Source organism: Pan paniscus, chromosome 11 (genome assembly GCF_029289425.2).
Source record: "Pan paniscus chromosome 11, NHGRI_mPanPan1-v2.0_pri, whole genome shotgun sequence".
Lineage (NCBI taxonomy): Eukaryota > Metazoa > Chordata > Mammalia > Primates > Hominidae > Pan > Pan paniscus.
The window spans coordinates 12,882,659-12,903,267 of NC_073260.2; the positions used below are offsets into that span (position 1 = coordinate 12,882,659).

Sequence of the window (20,609 nt, forward strand, 5' to 3'; positions counted from 1 at the left end):
CACATGAGAACTGCAGCAAAAGTGGCGGTTCAGATAAGAGAAGACTTGAGGTGAACATATTCAAATGTCTGCACATGTTTTCACGGTGGTCACAGCATAAGGGGCTAGACGCAGACAGCGACTTGCTGGGGAGCTAGGGAGGGATTTTGTGTGTTGGGTAGAAAGCTGATCTGTGGGACTGCTAAATCCCCTCTTAATTCTGTAACATCCATGTCTCCTCTCATCTGGGCGGCCTTTTCATATTTTAAAATATCTAGAGGTTTGCAAAACATAATTCTTAAAATCAACGGCATGCATTCTTCATGCATTCCAAAAGAATGTTCATGAATCATCTCCGTCCTGGCTTCTCCTGGGGAGCCACGTTTACTTCCTTCCTTTCTTTTTCCCTAGCTGCAACCAGCATTTTGTCTTTGTTATTATTTTAGAGCAGAGAGACTGTGATGTTCTAGCATTTAGTCTATTTCTGAGTCCCATGCAGGGTGACATGCTGTTTGAGGAGCTGGATGGAGGCAGAGCTGGGAACGAGACACACATTTTCACCCCTGACCTGCCCCTTCCATGCAGCCTAAGGGCTTGGATGGGGCTTCTTCCGCCCACACTGCCTGACCAGTCTGCAGTCACAACCTAGATGCAGGGACAGCACCTGCCCTTTCCTTGGCAGAGCCAAAGACGGCACCCAGGTACAAAGCGGCCCTCTCTCCAGGCCCTGGAGCTCTCAGTGTGCCATGACAAAGCCCCCCACCCCCAACAAACCTGGGAGGTAAAGAAGTTCTCCCCAAGCCCAGTTCTACAAAACAGAAAAGGAAAGGGAATCCGTGCTTACTGCCCATACACAAGGTGGTGAACAGGCATCAAATAACTCAAGCCTCAACATTACCACTTAACGTGGTTTGAATCTGTGTCCCCACCCAAATACCCAAATCTCATGTTCAACTGTAATCCCCGGTATTGGAGGGGGGGCCTGGCGGGAGATGACTGAGTTATGTGGGGAGAGGATTTCTTGTGGATGGTTTAGCAGCACCCCCTTGGTGCTGTCCTCGCGATAGCGAGTGAGTCCTCGCGAGATCTGGTTGTTTAAAGGCGTGTGGCACCTTCTGCTCTTTGGCTTTCTTGTTCCTGCTCTGGCATTCTTGTTCCTGCTCTGGCATTCTTGTTCCTGCTCTGGCCATGTGATGAGCCTGTTCTGGATTTGCCTCCACTATGATTGGAAGCTTCCTGAGGGCTCCCCAGAAGCAGATGCTGCCATGCTTCCTGTACAGCCTGCAGAACCATGAGTCAATTAAACCTTTTCTTATAAATTACCCAGTCTCAGGTATTTCTTTATAGTAATGCAAGAATGAACTAATACACCACTTGCAAGGCTTAGAGGAGTTATGAGGCTTGGCTGGAGCCAGGATTCAAACCCAGAGTGTAACCTGCACTGGGGCTATGGGGGGCTATGGCACGGAAGGAGGGGCTTGGAGCTTGGCAGACCTGAGTTTTTGCTGCAGCTCAGCAGGTGCAGATGTGCAGCTGTTGCACAGGCCACCCCACCTCTCTGAGCCTTACTTGCCCTGTCTGTAAGGTGGGCATAATACTACAGCTGCCTCTGCGGGCTGCGGTGAGGGTGAAGAAAAGTGAAATAAGACGACAGAGATAAAGCACCCACCACGTAGGGAGGGCTGGTCACCTAACCCTGGCTTCTTCTCTTACCAAAAGCCATGTGCTGGGGCAGGTTTCCTTTCAGTACTAGGCCAGTGCTTTCTTCTTCTTCTTTTTAAAAATTTTTTTTTATTTTTGGTGGCAGTTTTAACAAAATGCTGATCCACAGCATCGAGCTACCTCCAGCAGATGAAAGCAAGGATGTGCCGCTGGCTCTGTGGCGCAATTAGTATTCTCCTAAACAAACGAGCTTCAACAGAGCTGTAATTAAGCAGGCCTGTAATTAAGTATATGCCCTTTATCATAACGATCATGCTTAAAAATGGCATGATGCATGGAACTCTGTTATTAATGCTGTAATCCCAAACTGAAGTGCCAGTACATAGAAATCAGCGTGTCAGGCCTGTCACCAGAGTGTTTGTAAAATACATTAAAGAAAAAAACCAGAAAACAATGAGCTCATTCAACTGTTCTTTTTACAATCAGGCACTACAAGTCAAGGGGATTGTGAATGCTTACAGATTCTACAAGGTTTAAACAAATAAAGCTCTAATCTGCTACTGTATTAATCCCACCCCCTATTTTAAAGGAGGAAAAAGGGGGTGGTGGGTTTTTTTTTTTTTTGCCAGCTGACCTGAATGCCTGTCTTTGCTATTCTCGGGGAAGCAGTCAGTCCAATCTGCATGCTGCATTTGTTTGGACATAAAATTGGATTCCTGCTTGCACAGACAGCTCTGCCATGAATCTGTAGGAACTTTGCCTGGCAACGAGATGGGATTATAGCTCCTGCATCCTCCCTTCGTATGGGAACTATAATTTTACCTGCCAAGGCAGTCCTCCAGAGCCATCCCTTGATTCTCCCCTCCAAACACACACCTCAGACTTCTGCAGGCTCAACACAAACCCACCACTGACCAACTCCCAAGGCTCCGGACTTAGGACCACCCATTGCCCCGGAATACCTAGCTGCTCAGAGCCGCCAACCCTTATCCCTCCCCAACATGTCAATACGCAGCAGGGGTGAGGAAATACTCCAATCAACACATGGATTAATTTCAACACGCTTGATAAAGAGAGTCATAAAGTCATGTGGTAAAAATGTAAAAATTAAAAAAAAAAAACAGACTCCGTTACCAGCATCTCAATTGTTATCTGCTTAAAGTTGTCAAGCGGTGTTAAGTGAACTCGGGTAATAGTACCTCAAAGTACTTGCAGAGATGCTGGTGAACAATGAGGCTTATTGGCAGGTAGTCATTTTCGGAATAAAATTAAATGCAATTGGAGTGGTGGGAGGCCTTTAATTCTGTGTACCTGCCCGGGGCTTGGAGCTGTAAATAATCAGCAACCCCAAGCCTTTCTTCTCTCCTTTCCTGTGGCGTTTCAAAAGTCCTTTACAATTTGTAATGGGGAAAATGCCAACAACTCAAGATCTCAAGGCCATTTCTCAAAACTCATTTGCAAACCAAAACACGGAGCCTGTTTTGCTTTCTTGGTGATTTCACTTTGGGGATATTCCTTGGAAGATATTTGTAGATGCCTCCAGAGCTGTCTGCTCAGTGACATTCCAATTGAGTTTACACATGGCCAACAACTTCCTTCTAGATCCCCAAAGTAATTTGTTTTGCCATGTTATTCATAAGCCAAAAGGAGTGATTTATCAGCCACTGCCGGAGCCTCCCGAGTCCCCCGCGTGAGAGGCAGCACGGGAGGATGGAGCACAGGCGCCGGAGTCAGACACGTGTGAGCGCCGAGCTGGGCCCAGTGCTTGTTAGCCGTGTGGCTTTGGGCAAGTCACTTAACCTCAGAGTCAGATTTTCATCTGTCATATGAGGATAATTGTGCCCACTCCGCAGCACCGCTGAGGGATCAGACAGCAACGGGAAAGAACAGCCTGACCACAGCAGCCACTCAGAAAATGGGGGCAAGGCTGCGGTTTTATGTCGAAAGCAGCTGTTTCTGCAGGAAATGAGTTTAGACCAGGCCCCACCTCTAACTAGTTCTGTAATTTGGGACAAGTATTTAATCTCTCTGAGCCTCTCTTTCCTCAGCTGTAGAAGAGAGAAAATAATAATACCTGGACTGCAATGACATTCAAACAAGATAAAAACATAAAGCCCTAGGTACGAACGAACTGCTCAGTAACTGTTAGCCATTCGTATTAGTGTTAGTGTTATTACTGCTGTACAGAGGGAAATACCCTTTCACGGTTGACCTTTTTCTACCTGCTTTCACATAAGAATGTAAGTGCAGCCATATTAAATTACACAATCCATGGGCTGTGAGACCCAATCCAAAGACGTTTGGTGGGACGGAAGCAATGTTTGCTAAGGAGTCACTCATTGGGCACCCAGACCAGGGTGCCCTCACACCACAAACGAACATTCTTAGAGGTTCTATTTGGCATGAGCAATCTGGATTACACACACACACACACACACACACACACACACACACAGAGCACTGACTCCTCCTAGGCTCCCCGTCTCTACACAGAAGACTGTAATTGAGGGGCTCGCTTCATCCCTCTGCATCCCTAGTGCCCTGGGAGGAATCTAGGGCCACCAGCCCACCCACCTCCTCCTTCAGGGCAGTCCCTCCCTCCAGGGTCCAGGGTGCAGTGCTGGGCTGCACAACCTCATGCAGGTCCAGGGCAGTTCTCTGAAAGCTATGGGAGCACAGAGGGAAGGCAGCTGCCCCACAGTCCACACCCACAAGAAACTCGACACACAACAAGAACATTCTCACTGAGCCTCAGAAGCTTGGCTCTTGCTTCCAAGTCGAGCTTGACTTGCAACACCAGAGATAGCAGACACCACGGAGAGCCATGGTCTGGGGGACCCAATGAGTTACTCCTCAGCAAACATTGCTTTTGTCCCTCCAAACGTCTTTGGGTTGGGACTCACAGCCCCTGGGTTATGTAATTTAATATGGCTGCACTCCTGTTTTTATGGGAAAGCAGGCAGAAAGGGGTCTACCGCGAAAGGGTATTTTCCTCTGTACGGCAGTAATAACACTAATACTCACTAATACTAATACCAGTGGCTAACAGTTACTGAGCAGCTAGTTTGTACCTAGGACCTTATGTTTTTATCTCATTTAAACATCATAGCAATCCAGGTATTGTTATTTTCTTTCTTCCACAGTTTAGAAAAGAGAGGCTCAGAGACATTAAAGAAACATTTTTTTAACGTTATAAATATTTAATGGCTTGGGGCAGGGATCAACTGCATTTTGCTCAAGGTAAAGATAAAACGCAACTCAGTGATACTTTTCCACATGAGTACAAAGGTACCCTGGTGGTTGAGGGGCCACTGGGTCAGTGCACACACCTGCTGCCCACAGCGACAAACACAGAAACTCCTCAGTGAGCTCGAGACCAAAGGAGCTTTGTAGATGCAGAACAAAAAGCAGACCCAAGGTCCAATGCCGATATGTTACCACTAGTAGCGACCACATCCTCTGGAAGAAGGCATGCTCTAAAACAGGCAGTGTGATCTGCAGCCACGGGGGTAACTGACAGCAAGGGCCTGATAGGCATGGCCTGTGACTACTGAGCACGCCTGTCCCCCAGGCTGAGCATCACATACACCCCTCGGTTGTGGAGCAGGGAACCTCAGGCTTGGAAGACGCGCTTTCTCTGCCAGGGCTCTTTTTACCTTCTCAAAACCAACCCATCTATATTTTTAAGTTGTACTCTTTAACACTTCAGCACATGAATATATTTTCTAAGGAAACCATTCCAGTAGGATAGCTAAGTCAAAGCACTCCTTGAATCCAGAGCCGCTGATCCCTGGACCCTTCTCAGAGCAAGCCTTGGTAGTGGTCTGTACACAGTGCCTGGGGTCCTGCCGGCCTGTCTCCCATGCATTCACCTGCGTGTTGGCATGTATAGGAAAAAGAGAGAATATTATTTTTTTATTTTTTAGACATGGACTTTTGCTCTATCACCCAGGCTGAAGTGCAGTGGTGCCATCATAGCTGTGTGTAGCCCCGAAATCCTGGGCTCAAGGGGTCTTCCTGCCTCAGCCTCCCAAGTAGCTGGGATTACAGGCATGAGCCACTACAGCTGGCCAGAATTTTGTTTTGTATGTATTCGTGTTTTTAATAAAAATAGCATCACAGCATAAGTAACTGTTTTGCAATTTACTTTTTTTCAATTGACTGTCAGAGAGGTTTCCACATCAATTCTTAGAGCTCTGTCTCAGCCTTTTTAACTGTTGCATAGAAGTAGGGTCCAGAGACAACCAAGAACCAGCCTGCCAGGAGTCCTGATGGCCATTCTCAGCGGCCTGAAGGACATCATGAGGTCCCTGGGGAGCCACCAAAGGGTCTTTGAGCTGGAGAGAGAGATGGGGAGATTTAGGTTTTAACAACGTCTCCCTGGCTATGGAGAGGAGAATGAATTACAGGGAGTGAGGCTGGAGCAGGAACACCAGGGAGGAAGTTCTGACACTGAACCAGGCGAGGGACGCTGGTGGCCCGGATGAGGGCAGTGGCAGTAAGAATGGAGTGGCTGGGGAAGGCCAAGGGACATTTAGATGGAAGAATCAAGAGACCTGGCCACTGGCTGCAGAGGGGCAAGGCGGAATCAAGGGTGACTCCAGGATCCTGGCCTAAAGAGCTGGGAGAATGAAATGCCAGGTACTGATGGGGCATGGGGGCCAGTGGAAAAGCAGCATAGATGAACTCGTGGGTCCCGCTGAGCATGTGTCCGGTTTGAGGGGCTTGGGTGACAGCCAAGGGGAGGCAACTGGTCAACACTGGTTAGAACATTATGACCGAGAATGCGAGATGGGTGCGTGAGGGATGCCGGGTGGAGATCCAGAAATGAGGCCTGGTGGGCGGGAATGTGAGGGTGAGTTTGGAAGTAACCAGCATGGTGATAATTGAGACCATGAGAGAAGATGAAATATTCTGGAACATGGTGAGAGAGGCAGACCTGGGACAGAGCTGAGGAATGTTAACGTTCCAAGCTGGCAACAACAACGGGAAGATCAGAATGTACTCTGTGATATTGGATCAAAATCAGATGTATCATTATAAAGTCGGTTTTAATATGTAGTTGTAGACAGACACATAAGCGCACATCTGTGTGTGTGTACACTTATATGTATATGTGTACATATATTTCTCTCTACACACACGTGTGCATACATTTCTCTCTGCTGAGGCAACAGCAGTTCAGAGGCAATGGGCACTCCTCATACCCAGACTCTGCTTTCTAGCATCTCCTCTAAAAGAGACAGGAGCTGTTTGGAGAAGTGGCTGATTCAGTGCTGGGCAGGAAGGGAAAAGGCCAGGAACATCTTGTTGTGCCAGAAAGTAAAGAGGTTCTCAAAGAATCATGGGAACACAGCAGAAGGGCATGAAAGCCAGCCCGAAGGGGTTCCCATTGGCTAAATATGAATCCATTTGAGCATCAAAATAAAAAATGACAACTATGAGTAAGAATACCCTAGTCCATACCAATATAAAGAAATAAACTGGCTGAGGATAAGGGAAACCTCTTCCTTATATACTGGAGAAATGGCAGAGTTATAAAAATCAATGGATGCTGAAAGTGGCAGGTGAAAATCTGATGAGGAACAAGTTATTCACGTAGGCCTACAGTATTCCCCACAAATTACCTACTAATGACAAAGGTAAAAGCAGTAAGTTTACAGTGAAGAAACCTGCTACACAGCACCTTCGCCAGGTGATCGAAGCTAACTTCACCAGTACTGGGTCACACCAGCACCGTGGGCCTCCCAACAGGATGCACTGAGAGTGAGACTCTATCGATGGCTTCAGGAGGATTCCTGCCAAAATGCATAACAAATCTTATTATGAGAAAACATCAAACAAGGGATATTACACAAGGTACAGGATACTGAAGTAAAGGATAGGATCTACAACACCCGGGGGAGTCCTCACGTTACAGCCCCAGAAAAGGTGATGTTCAGTTTAAATTACTTCAATCAAATCTGATTTCCGGCTGGGCGCGGTGGCTCACATCTGTAATTCCAGCACTTTGGGAGGCCAAGGTGGGCAGATCACCTGAGCTCAGGAGTTTGAGACCAGCTTGGGCAACATGGTGAAACCCTGTCTCTACTAAAAAAAAAAAATCCAAAAATTAGCCGGGCATGGTGGCACATGCCTGTGGTCCCAGCTACTCCGGAGGCTGAAGCAGGAGGATCACTTGAACACAGGAGGTGGAGGATGCAGTGAGCTGAGATTGCACCACTGCACTCCAGCCTGGGCGATAGAGCCAGACCCTGTCTCAAAAAAAAAAAAAAAAATCTGATTTCCCACAAAAGTGAGTGGCATACACAAGGTTATTATAGGTCTATCCCAGGGCTGATATCCAATTTGTAATAGAAATGATCACAAACACCAGAGTTACTTAATTATAAAGTATGCATCTCTAGGGCACCATAGAAAGTGCTCTAAAGTATATGTAAATACATTCAACAATACAACACTTTTTTCCTCCTTAACAACTCCTGGCACCTGTCAGGGCTGGAAGGCTTCTTTGGTGTGGTCTGCAGTGGTAGATGGCAAAAATGGTGGCAAATCCCACCATTTGCCACCTACGCGGTCATGTCACACTATCCACGTATATGTGCCCCCTAGCAATCTGATTTGTCATTTCTCTCATCAAGAGGTGTAATCTATTTCTTCACCCCTTGAATCTGGGCTTGGCCATGTGACTTGCTTTGGTGAATGGGACATTAGCAGTTATGACACCAGCAGAGACGTAAACACACTTGTGAGGCCAGGTTAGACTTCCCTTGCTTTGGAGTGCTGGGTCGGCCAAGTACACAGGCTCAGAGAAGCCTCCTGGAGCCTGAGAGATCATGTGGAGCAAACACGAGCATCCCCAGGTAAGGCATCCCTGGAGCAGCCACCCTGCCAACTACAGACAAGGGAGTGAGGCCATCTCAGGCCATCCCAGGCCATCCGGCTGCAGCCAGGTTGACCCAGACCAGCATAATCACCCACCGACCCACAGAACCATGAGAAATTCTAAATGTTGGTTGGTTTAAGCCCTAAGTTTTAGGGTGGTTTGTTATGCAACAAAAACTAACTGATGGAGGGGCTACATCTTTGAGAGGAAATTCAGATAGATTTCTCCAGAAACTGCTCTCTTTGTATCTTTATACTGGCTGCCTTAGAATAAAGTCAGTTAACAGAAAGGGCTTTGGTGTCAGACAGCCCTAGGTTCAAATGCCAGGCCCACCAGGCACTAGCTCTGCACCCATGAAACACACTTATACAGCCTCTGGAAATGGGGCTGATTATTCTAGGGGCGAGGCAAGGATTCAGACAGATAACACATCTAAAATAAATGTTCAGCATGTGTTAGCTATTGTTATCATTACCATCCCAATGATGTGCAGAGGCTGAGAAAGACTTTCTTGACACACTGCTGGAAGGACCCAGTTTCATTGTGCTCCCCCTACCCCCTGCCCCCACCAATCTGGAGGCCACTCGTGCATTTAAAGGGTAAGCTCCATGATAGCTGCGCCCCCAGCTCCTATAACAGTATCTAACATATAATGGCATCCAAAGAAACCTATTGAATAAGTAACGATGGGAAGAGAACTGGCCTTGGCATCAGGGGGCCCAGCTTTTGGGCAATGAAGTCTGTGCCCCCATTTGAGAGTAAAAGGGTTGGGCTAGATCAGTGACTCATCCTGGTGCTCACTGGTGAGTTTGAAAAGATTGTTGCTGCCTGCCACCCCCAACCCCAGGGGTTCTGATTCAATTGGTCTGAGGGGTGGGCTCTGGGGATCAGCATTGTTTCAAAGCTCCCCGGTGATTCTAATGTGCAACTAGGTTTGAGAAGCCCTGGGCTAGAAGATGTTTAAGATCCAGCTCTGATAGTCTTCATTCTCACAAATGCTGAGTCACCCCAAGTATTAAATATGTATTGGTAATTTTTGAGAACCTGGATTTAAACCGAGGATGCAATGTATAAAACTCACTAAGTTGGTCCATCCTACATGACAGCTGATTTCTATAGCCCTCACCCAGATTCTACTCATAAAGTCTTCTCAAAAATGGTCTGCAAAGATAAAAGTAGGTCCTGGGCCTTCCCTTTCCTCCCCTGAAACCAAAGGGCAAGAAGAGAGAAGGTGTCTTGGATGCTCTGGGTGTCTGAAGCCGATACCGGCACGAGAGCATCTGTCTAAGGGAAGCAAAGCACGCCGGGAGTTAAGAGGTGTTCTCGTATAAACCTCACAATGGCCCTGGCACTGGCATTCCCATGCCCCCCAGAAGGAGTCTGAAGCCAGGAAGGGAAGGAACTTGTCAGGGCCGCAAAGCTGGTCAAGGGCAGAGCTGGGTGGACACGGTGATCTCCTAAATCCACTGCCTTCCGCCATGTGAAGGAAGAGAGGGTAACACCTTGCCATGTGACCTGAAGAAGACATCTGAAGATGGAAGTGGAGAAAATATAATCGAGAAGGTGTGAAAGTGAAGGCAAGCTCCACACAGAGTTAAGGGATGTTAGGGAGTGTCCTCCGGGCCCTCTCCCAGCAGATCCATTCATGGCCAAGACAAATATTCCCACGTCAATATCACTGGAGTTCTCTTTCAAGTGCAGACCTCGTGTACCATTCCTTTACTTAAAAACTTCAATGTCTCCTAAAGCTTATAGGGTCATGTCAAATGCCACAGTCCAGGCCCTTCCAGGTTGATCCCAACCTAGCTTTGTTCCCTAGCTGCTCTCTCCTCCCTGCCACTCTGCTCCCTACACTTTAGGATTTAGCTATTCTGGCCTGCTAACCACTTCCTACTGAGTCAAGCCTTCCATCTGTGATAGGCCTTTCTCCTTGCTGTGGGATCAGCCTGGAGAGCCCTTTCCTATATACCTGCTTGTGAACTCCTCAAAGGGCAGAAACGTTACCCCCTGGGCTGCCTCCTGAGCTACCACCCTTCGTAGTGGATGACTGTGCTCCGATCATCTGCCTGGATATCTTCCCCTGATTATGAGCTCCATGAGGGAACCATGGTCCCTGTTGGCCCAGGGCCTGTAGGTGGGGGAACTCTCAGTAGCCAAGGCCTGGATGAGGTGATAGACAGATGAGTGAATAAAGTCGTGTGCCCAGAAGAAAGCTGCTTCACAATGGGGATTCTTTAGGACTCTATGAAACGGGGACATTCCACTCCTTACTCGGATTCCATGATTTAATCACTTATCTGCCCAAGTACGGGAGTGACGAAGATAGTAGGCTTGAGTACTGCACAAACTGGAAAGCTATAACCTTGTTACAAATTTTGCTTAAGATTTCAAAAAGACTCCCTACAGGTTAAAAAAAATGGTATAAAATATGACACTTGGTACCACAGCACAGGGATCTTCTGACCTTCATTAGTGGGACCAAGATCCCCAGGACCTGAGCACCCTCAAGAGAGCCCAGAGAATTGGGGATGGAAGCTTTGGAGCTCAGGCTGGGGGGTGACCCCTCAGGGGACAGCCACCTGGGAGAGGCTATTGAGAGGGCCCCAGACTTCTTCCTCCTTAGAGCCACCAGGTGATTCCAAAAGATGAGTCACCATGGTGGCCAGGGATAGACCAAATAAAGAGAGACCTGCCACAGAGCGTCGGCAGCAATCTTAACCCCACTTCTATTTTGTGTGAGTTGGTACCACTTGAGTGCATTCGAACCAGGTCATCTCTTCATAATAAAACTTAATTTATGGAGAAAAAGGCATTTCTATGCCTTGTATTTCTCTCATTTTATAGCAAGCAGAAATACCGGACTTCTCAGTTCAAAACTGAATACCTGGTTTTCCTACCCCTCACATAGCTACTTGTATCATCTAGCTGAGCCGGATGCGGCTGACAGTCCTCATGGTGCATGTGAGAGGATGGGAACCCTTAGAACTCACGCCTCTTGGAGACGGGAGGCAGGAGAACACACACCAACCTACGCAGAGGTGTGTTTCCAACCAGCAGGACTGTCAAGAACCATTTCCCTGGGAAAGGGCTTCTCTTGAAAGCAGCACACACCACACCCACTGGCCCAGGACTCAGCTCCAATGGACCAGCCCGCAGGACAGTGGGGAGATGAGGCGGAAGGTGCAACGTGAGACGGAGCTGATGCCAAACTGACATGAGCTTTGATCTGGAAATAGCAGGGATGTGCTGAGCTGCCTTCTGTCTGGTCGCTGTGTCTATGAGGCAGAATGCCATCAATTACCCAGATTTCAGATCTAATATTAATCTTTAAAGGGCATGTCACGAAAATGTATCCTCTAAATATTGGTTGTGAGTTCACTCTGTAAGCCTATCAGGGGAAATGGGTGTGAGGCGGCCACCCATCTCTGCCTGTACCTGTCAGGGGCATCTCCTGCCACCTGACAGTAATCCCACCTGAGCTCAGCAGTCCCACAAACGAACAATTCAGCCAGCCACTCTAACCATGGTCTCAGCTCAACCTTAAGATTTAATAACAGGGCCTGCTGGTATTCTAATTTCTGCAGCTGATGAACTTTCAGAGGCAACACGAGTTGAAATAACGAGCGCAGAGATGACAAAGAATTCTCATCCAAGGTTCTCTGAACTATCCGGTATAATAAGCACTTGTTCCTTTCTACAATGGGCATATAAAAGAGAAATCTAAATAATAATTGCTGTAATTATCTTGAAAAATATGCAGAGATTAATGGTGATTATGAAAATCTGTATAATTGTTCTCTGAAATCATCTCTGATCAAATGGTGTCTTGGAATGGCCGCTGCCAGGGAACTTTTAACACTGAACCTCATGTGGGCACGGAAATGTGACACTTCGGCTATCTCCCCGTAAAATATTACCCTGTGTTTACGAAATTGGTTTTCATCACTTCCAATACCCTGGCCTGCATTTTAACTCTTCGTACCGGTGCCCTTTGGAGGCTCCAAGACGCCCCTAATGGGATGCGTATGTCATTGTGGTTCAAAGCTCCAAGTTCAACTTGTTATTTATTCAAATAATTAATTACTCTTGTATCTATCGAGCAGTTTGTCATGACACATTAATGACTTGATAGACTTCTATGAACTGGTGAACACAGAACAGCAGAGCGTTTTTATCGTCATTTAATTTTAAAACGATCCTGTGTGAAATTATCTAGTCGTGAGTGATGGGAGCATAAAGCACAGACTCAGCGAAGCCTCTTTTGGATCATTGCTTTATTAATGGTAACGTCAGGGAAATGAAAAATGCTAACATTGTCATATTCTGCTGCTGGGTGGAGATGAATGGCTGGCGGGTGGGCGAGGGCCCCCATGCTCTCACCCCCACGGGCACCGACCCCCTCCCAGCGCTGGCCAGCCAGTCGGGGCTCAGGGCCTTGGACACCCACCAGCCCACCCACCCCAGGAGCCCACCTCCACGCCCAGGCTCCCACCTCCACGCCTGGGTTCCCTTTCTCGGTTTACGGCTGTCCACGTCTTTTACTTTGTGTGTGTGGTCTTTTTTTTTAAACTTGGATTTTCCACTAGTGATATAAAGCACCCTCACGAAAACATTTCGCTTTATTGCTTTGAACATTAAATGTTATTAATCCAACAGAAAAACGTTAAAGATATTGCTGTCACCTTTAAATGTGAAATGATATCAGGAGCTAAAAAACGCTGGGCTAGTAGAAAAGATGTTCCCTTAGTTTCTTTCAAGCCTTGAGATAGGCGAGCTGGGTTGATGATAAAATAATTTTTCTACATGGCTCACAGCACAACATCTGCTTAAAAGAGACTTTCTGTTTAGCTCTTTTTTATATATATATAGTGAAAATTGTTTCTCGATTGTTTTAATTACAAACTTGGGAATCTATGCAAGCGCCTCTCCAGCAGCGTGATTCAAAGACAACAGACAGCAATCCCTGTAGAAGCCACCAGGGCCAGCCTTCGGGGGTTGTGGGGGTGCTGACGGCCATGCACAGGCCCAGGTGGGGACAATGGAACTGGATCAAGGCATCACTCCTGGCCTCCACGGGAAACGAAGAATGGGTGGACTTCTCTTCCTTATGAGGTTCCAGTTTCTGTTTTCCTGATCCCTGTGAATAGCTCTACCACCCACCTGGATGTCTGGTCCCAAGGCCTGGGAAGAACAGGGACCTGTCCCCAGACCTCATAACAGTCACCAGTCCTGTAAATCCCAAAGAGGGTGGTGGTGGTGACTCAAAACGTTGTTCAAATGCTTGCTCTGCGCCAGGCTGTAGTCTTGGGGCTTTCTGTGTATTGACTGATTTAATCCTCAAGGCAACCCCATGAGGGATGTGTGTATATTATTATTATTATTCCTATTTTACAGAGGCCACTCAGGCAAAGAGCAGTTAAGAAACCTCCCCAGGAGCACCTGCCAGCAGAGGTGGAGCCAGGGTTGAACCCAGGGAGTCTTCTCATTCCAGCTGGCCATCACTCTGGAACTTGCCCTCCTCCCCACCTCCACTGCCCGCCACCACCCCCAGCATCATCTCCCCAACGTGCTGAGGCCTAAATCCACCCTTTGGCCCTCCCTTCTCCAGACCCCGGTCAGGGAGAGGCGATGCCCACCCCTCTGACCTGCCGTTGGCTGCTTGGCTGCTCCTGGCTCCACATCTCTACACAGGGGATAGAGAAAGAAATGGAGTCCGAGCAGATGCTTCTGCAATAGACGGGAAGTGCAGCAGAAGCAGAGCATCTGGGGGCATCTCCTGGCATGACCAAGAGCACAGCTGGATGTGAGCTGAAGCAGAGACATTAGAATTCTGAGGATAAACAAATCAAAGAATGTGGGAAGATCTGAGCCAGAAGTTTAGTTTGGCGACTTATGTTGTGGAATGCTTTCCTTTTTCAGATGGAGACACTGAGGCCCGAGTGCCTGTGACCTTCCCAGGAATGTGTCCAGCAAGGCGGCAGCAAAGTTGCCTCATTGTGCAGTGAGTGCTGGTCACCTGCATGGTGACGGAGCCTTGTCCACCCTGCCGAGGAGGTCTGAGCAGAACTACAGCCAGCAAGAGCAGCTGGGCGGAGTGTTGCAGGCCCAGCGGCCAGGGAGCACAAGTCAACTGATTTGGGGACCCCTAGGGGCCCCCTCAAGAAGATAGGCAGACATCCTCTAGAGCCACTAAGACTGAGTTATAGAACACTGCAGAGGCCACGGCTGGGGAAAAGTGGTTTCAAATGGGAGCCTCAAATTCAAAGTCCAAAGCACATGCCCCAAATCGCAGGGGAAGCTGCTTCCCAACAAGAGCGGCTCCACTCATGAAACCCGCCTGTGAAAACCATCACTGAGCCCCGGAGCCCTTTCTCTCCCTCGAGATGGGTGGGCTGAAGCTGGCGATTCTGGCTGTGAGACAAGCGGCCCCTGTGGGAGAGTGGCAGGTCCAGGTGAGCGGGGCAGGCAAGGATGGGTGCAGGTGAGCGCGGCCCCTGTGAGCGCTATAACAACTGCGCACTCCAAGCTGCCCCACATCCAGAAGAGGCATCCTTCTGCTCCAAAACTCTCAAACCCGCAGGCATGCCACAGTCACCTGGGCTGCGTGCGTAAATACACATCCTTAGCTCCAAGCCTCCCGAGGCTTTGGCTCTGGGACCGCAGACACAATGGCACCATGAGAAATGCTGCTGTGGGCTGGGTGCCCGCGTGCTGCTGGGGTGAGGGTCTCGTGGTCTCACAGGCACAGTTCTGTGAAGCCTTTCTGAAGCAACAGGACTCTCCATTACCCGGAAGGACTAACCATGCTAGGGGCAGGCAGTGATGCAGCTGCGTCTTGGAGACGGCTTTGGACTTTGTGCCGAGCACCATGCTAGACTGTCCCCATGGGTCACAGTCCCCTAAGAAAAACACAATTGGCCTGTTTTATGGCTCAGAGAGGCAAGGGAGCCATGTGTCAGTCAAGGGGAGGCCTGCACTGGCACCACTCAGCAGGCCAGGCTCGTGACACTCTGAGTTTACGACAAGGCATCAAGAAATACCAGTGCCAAAGCACAGCCAGGTAACCTACTTGCCAACTGATTACTTTTTCCTTAGTATGTAACCCAACCTGGGGGTTCTCTTAGGTCCAGACCTGCTGTGATCTGAGCCCTTAAAACTTGCAGGATGAAAGGAACCCTCAGAGATCCTTGGTCATCCGAATCTATAGCCTTAGTGAGTTTTCTCAGCACTCAGGGTTTCTAAGGTATTGACTTTCAGTAATAGAAAGAAAGAGAATAAATTCAGATGCCTTGTGAATGCCTTTTCTGGATTCCAGACAGAGGGTGTTTTTTCGGTTTCTTTCCCTACCTAACTCAAAGTGAGCTCTTCCTATTTTGAAGCTAAGGAACACAGTATTTCTAACTTGTGCTGGATTCTTGATTTCCGTCCTTGAACCTTTCTGTGCTTCCCTGAGTAATGACTTCCAGCCATTTGAAAATCTGCCCTGAATTTTTTCAAGGGACTCTGGTCACAGTAAAGTATAAGAAGGACACATTTCAATGGAACCTAACAGCCTAGAAAGATACCAATAAGCCAGGGCTGCTGTCGCAACCAGGCGGGACAAACTGCAGGCTGGAATGAGGGGGAACCACCATGAAACGCAAGGCCCAACAGGAGACCCGGGGCCTGTTCTTAAAAATACTTTCCGTAAAGCCCCAGGGGAAGAAGAATATCACGTGAATCCAAAAGAGCAGACCCTCAGGGAAAAGAGAAACCCAGCAGGCAGGCAAAATTAAGAGCCAGTGCTGAGTGAGGATGCTGGCTCCGGCCAGGGGTCAGAAAGCCCCCCAAAAGGAGCAGCCCAGAGGCCCCTGAACAGCCTAGAAATAACAGGTTTCTCAGACACACACAAACGTGTGGTGTGGTGCCTGACAGGGTTCCTATGGGTTTCACACCCATTATCTCATTTGTCCTGGTCTCCATCCTGGGCCTGGTGAGGCTGAGCCTGGGCACAGAGACGTTTACCCGCTTGCTCAGTGTGACCTGGTGGGCGAGTAACAGAACCAGGTGTTGTCTGAATAGGGGTCTCCTGACTGTTACATAATCATTTATTGGGTCAGTGGAAAAACCGTTTGAGCGGAGACCTGGCAGGGACCTGACAATCAAAAGTCAAGGTTGCCCCGTGGTGAGGGAGAGTGCAGGGCTACTGACGGTGGGGTCCAGGAGCTCAAGGAGATGGTGAGAATGGCTATTCACTTTCTGCTCAGTCTTTATTGTGAAAAAGTCCCCAAATCGCCTTTTGCCAGACATACTTTGAAAGCACAAGCTTTTTGCTCGCTTTTATTATCTGGTTTTGATGGAGAGGGGCTCTCAGCTTGACTCCAGCGAGGCTATTGGACAAGCACCAAGCCGTGATTTCATTTGTGAGTAAGGTTCAGAAAACACAAGGTGGCCTTTAAATGTTCTGCCTGTAAAATCCCAAACACATACCACCCGTTCTCCCTCAGTAGAACGACAGGCGACGCGTCCCTATTTTCATTCAGTCTCAACCTGTGTTGTCTGAGGTGTGACAAAATGCAGAGAAAATGGAAGTACTGGCAACCGCATCCTCACACCTGAAATCTGACTCTCTGGGACCTGAGACTCCAACATCCAATGGGTACACTAGAAGCCCAATCTCTACCCGTACACAACGTACAGGTACCCCCAAATCTAAAATATAATAAAATAATTTAAAAAAATAACATTCATGGTGGCTAGGATTGGTGGAAGTCTTGAAGGTCATGACATAAACGTGTCACTGAACTTGGCACACACTGGCGTTCCTGGAGCAGGCGTGCCTCAGTGGGGAGTTGGGCCAGTGAGCGAGCCAGTCAGATGCAGCTCCCAGATTTCAGCCTGGCTGAGAGGCGCCCCACTTTTCTCCTGCAAAAGCAGTACCTCCCTAGAAGTGACACTTCGTCTCTTTATTTTAAAAAACTGATCCCACCCAAGAGCCAACTGCTAATGTTGGTGATGGAGGGAAGAAGGGATCCCAAAGGTCTAAGAAAGGGGAGAGACTTGGCCGCAGTGTGGGTAAGGGAAGGAGCTGACATCGATTAAAAAGGGGAGGGTGGGCCGAGGGCGCAGCTCAGCTCTACTCTGGGAGGAATGAGCCTGCCACACATGCGATGTGGAAATGAGAGAGGGTTTGTGAGCCTAGTGCAAGGGCTTCTGACTGTGGAGGAAACTCTGGTGAGAGCTGAAGATCTGGTTAAACTCGTGGGGTGAGGGCATGAGCAGACGGCACAGGACTCTTGACACTGCTTCAGGACGAAGCCGGGGCCCATACGTAGACTCCCAAGAGGAAAGGAGGTTCCAGAATTGTAAGACGCTTACTTTTTCTTTTCTTTTATAAACTGAAGTTAAACAGGGGCACTGTCAGCAGCCTGCTGCTGGTGAAGTAATTACTAGATCAGCTGAAGAAACTCGAGGGGAGCACGGCTCTTGCACAGAACACCCTGCAATGCAGATGGACATGGCCTCTAGGAAGGAGATGCCTCAGACCCCATACCCCAGGAGGAAAAGGAAGCTGTGCGTTCAAGGTGGCCAAAGAGTAACTGATCCTTTCCTCTCTCACTCTCAGGCAGTCTTTATGATTCAGTCAGGCTTCAACCATATTCCGAGTATCTGAGCTGGAAGCAGGGAGGGGCAGGATGAGAACCTCAGCCAAGTATCCCGTCAGCTTGTTAGAAAAACCCTGGGGCTTGGCTCAATTCTTTTTTACAAAAAGAAAACTCACAGTTAAAATCATTATTAGCAATGATGTAACATATAAATTTATTTTAGTGACAAAATTTATTTAAATAACTTTATGAATGATGTCAGTTTTTATTTATAGAACCATTAGTTCTAACAAGTTCACCTGAATGTTTCATGTCTACATTACTACATTCTGTGGGAGAAATCGTGTGCGAAGAGCTATTTTTAAATTTGGAGATTTGGGAATATCTTGGGGGTAAGTATCCAACAAAAACATTTAAGGTCTAATTACTGTATTGCGAAGAGATGTTCAAGATAACCTATCAGGCGGGGCGTGGTGGCTCATGCCTGCAATCCCAGCACTTTGGGAGGCCAAGGTGGGCGGATCACCTAAGGTCAGGAGTTTGAGACCAGCCAGGTCCAACATGGTGAAACCCCGTCTCTACTAAAAATACAAAATTAGCTGGGCATGGTGGCGGGTACCTGTGATCCCAGCTACTTGGGAGGCTGTGGCAGGAAAACTGCTTGAATCTGGGAGGTGGAGTTTGCAGTGAGCTGATATCACACCATTGCATTCCAGCCTGGGCAAAAGAGCAAGACTCCGTCTCAACAAAAAAAAAAAAAAAAAAAAAGAAAGAAAGAAAACGACCTATCAAAGTTTATTGTCTTAGAACCACCACGACAGCAAAACTGTAACAGGGACCATTAGAGGCTCAAATACCCACTTCAGTCAGGCTTAGTGGTTTGCATGCCTGCAATTCCAGCACATTGGGAGGCTGAGGCAGCTGGATCACTTGAGCCCAGGAGTTCAAGACCAGCCTAGGCAACATGGCAAGACTCCATCTCTACAAAATATCAAAAAAATCAGCTGGGCATGGTGGCACACGCCTGTGGTTCCAGTTTCTCAGGAGGCTGGGGTGGGAGGATCACCTGAGCCTGGGAAGTCGAGGCTGCAGTGAGTGATGATCTTGCCACTGCACTCCAACCTGGGCAACAGAGAAAGACCCTGTCTCAAAATAAATAAAATAAGGGCCAGGCACGGTGGCTCACACCTGTAATCCCAGCACTTTGGGAGGCCGAGGTGGGTGGATCACGAGGTAAAGCGATCGAGACCATCCTGGCCAACATGGTGAAACCCCGTCTCTACTAAAAATACAAAAATTAGCTGGGCATGGTGGCACATGCCTGTTGTCCCATCTACTCGGGAGGCTGAGGCAGGAGAATCACTTGAACCCGGGAGGCGGAGGTGGCAGGGAGCTGAGATCACGCCACTGCACTCCAGCCTGGGCGACAGAACAAGACTCCATCTAAAATAAAATAAAATAAAATAAAATAAAATAAAATAAAATAAATTCACCTCTAGCCAGCTCGCAGGGTCTTACTGGGAGTTGTGGGTCTTACTGGGGAGAGAGCTGAAGCCCGCTCACCTTTAAGGGGCCTAGAAATAGGGTTTTGGCCCAGGTAGCCCTGCCAGGACGTGGTTCAAGATCCTTCCTGGAATCGCCATCATGGTGCATGCTTGCTCATCCCCGGAGTGGCTGCCCTGTGCACCCGCAGGCTCACAGGAGGGAAGGGAAGAAAGGGCTGCCCAGTATTCCTATCAGTGGAGTCTGGTGGAGAGCGGCACGTGCATCTCTGTGGTGTGTTGTTACCATGTGTCAAAGCATTTAAAGAACATTGATTAAGGAAGCATTTTCCTGGCTGATTAAAAAAAAAAAAACAAACTCAATTATGGTCATCGGCCCCTGCCAGAAGGCTATTCACTGTATTACGTGGCATGCACATTATGCAGTGCTTAACAAAAGTAAAATGAAAAAGAAGAGGAAAACATTCACTTCCATCTCACTTATTTAGTTGGGTCTTTATGGGGCTAAAGCCATGCAGGGGTTAAAAAATGCAAGGTCCATACCCCTGGCCACTGCAAATGTATCCTGATGCTTGAATAGGGCATTCCTTTGGCTAAGACCAGGGGCCACCTTTCTACTCGCCCAGCCCCAGGCCACCTGGGTGTCCCGCTTACTGAGCCCAAGGCTCAATGGGATTAGCTGCAGAGTGGTAAACAGTGCCCACACAGGAAACATTTCTTCCCATTAACAAAAAAATCAATTCTGCCCCACTAGGCTCTAGCTGAACACAAATGAATTAGGGGGATGAAGGAAAGAGGCTGGAACAACACACTGTTGGTGGTTGTGAGCTGGTGCAGCATTTAGGAGAACAAAGTGGAGGCATGGTGGGACCCTGGTGGGTCAGGGCAGCAAGGGGCAGGGTGAACACATTTTAACAGCCAAACTTCTCCTTTCACACATGTGTAAAACCTTTGGAATTTCATCAGAAAAAACTTTATTTCAAAACTGATCTTTGA

The 20,609-nt window shown here is 48.2% G+C and overlaps 1 protein-coding gene across 2 annotated transcripts in view; it reads right to left on the reverse strand.

Annotated features, from left to right (window-relative positions):
• The window catches only part of MVB12B (multivesicular body subunit 12B), a 180,170-nt gene that overhangs the window by 31,794 nt on the left and 127,767 nt on the right, over positions 1-20,609 (reverse strand). Inside the window, exon 8 of one of the 2 annotated variants that reach the window (XM_055117600.3) lies at positions 17,588-19,554. The exons of the other annotated variant lie outside the window; for it this stretch is intronic. Coding sequence (XP_054973575.1) covers positions 19,511-19,554 — 44 coding nt within the window. The 3' untranslated portion in view covers positions 17,588-19,510. Of the gene's footprint in view, positions 1-17,587; positions 19,555-20,609 lie in introns of those variants that run through there. 2 annotated transcript variants of the gene reach the window in all.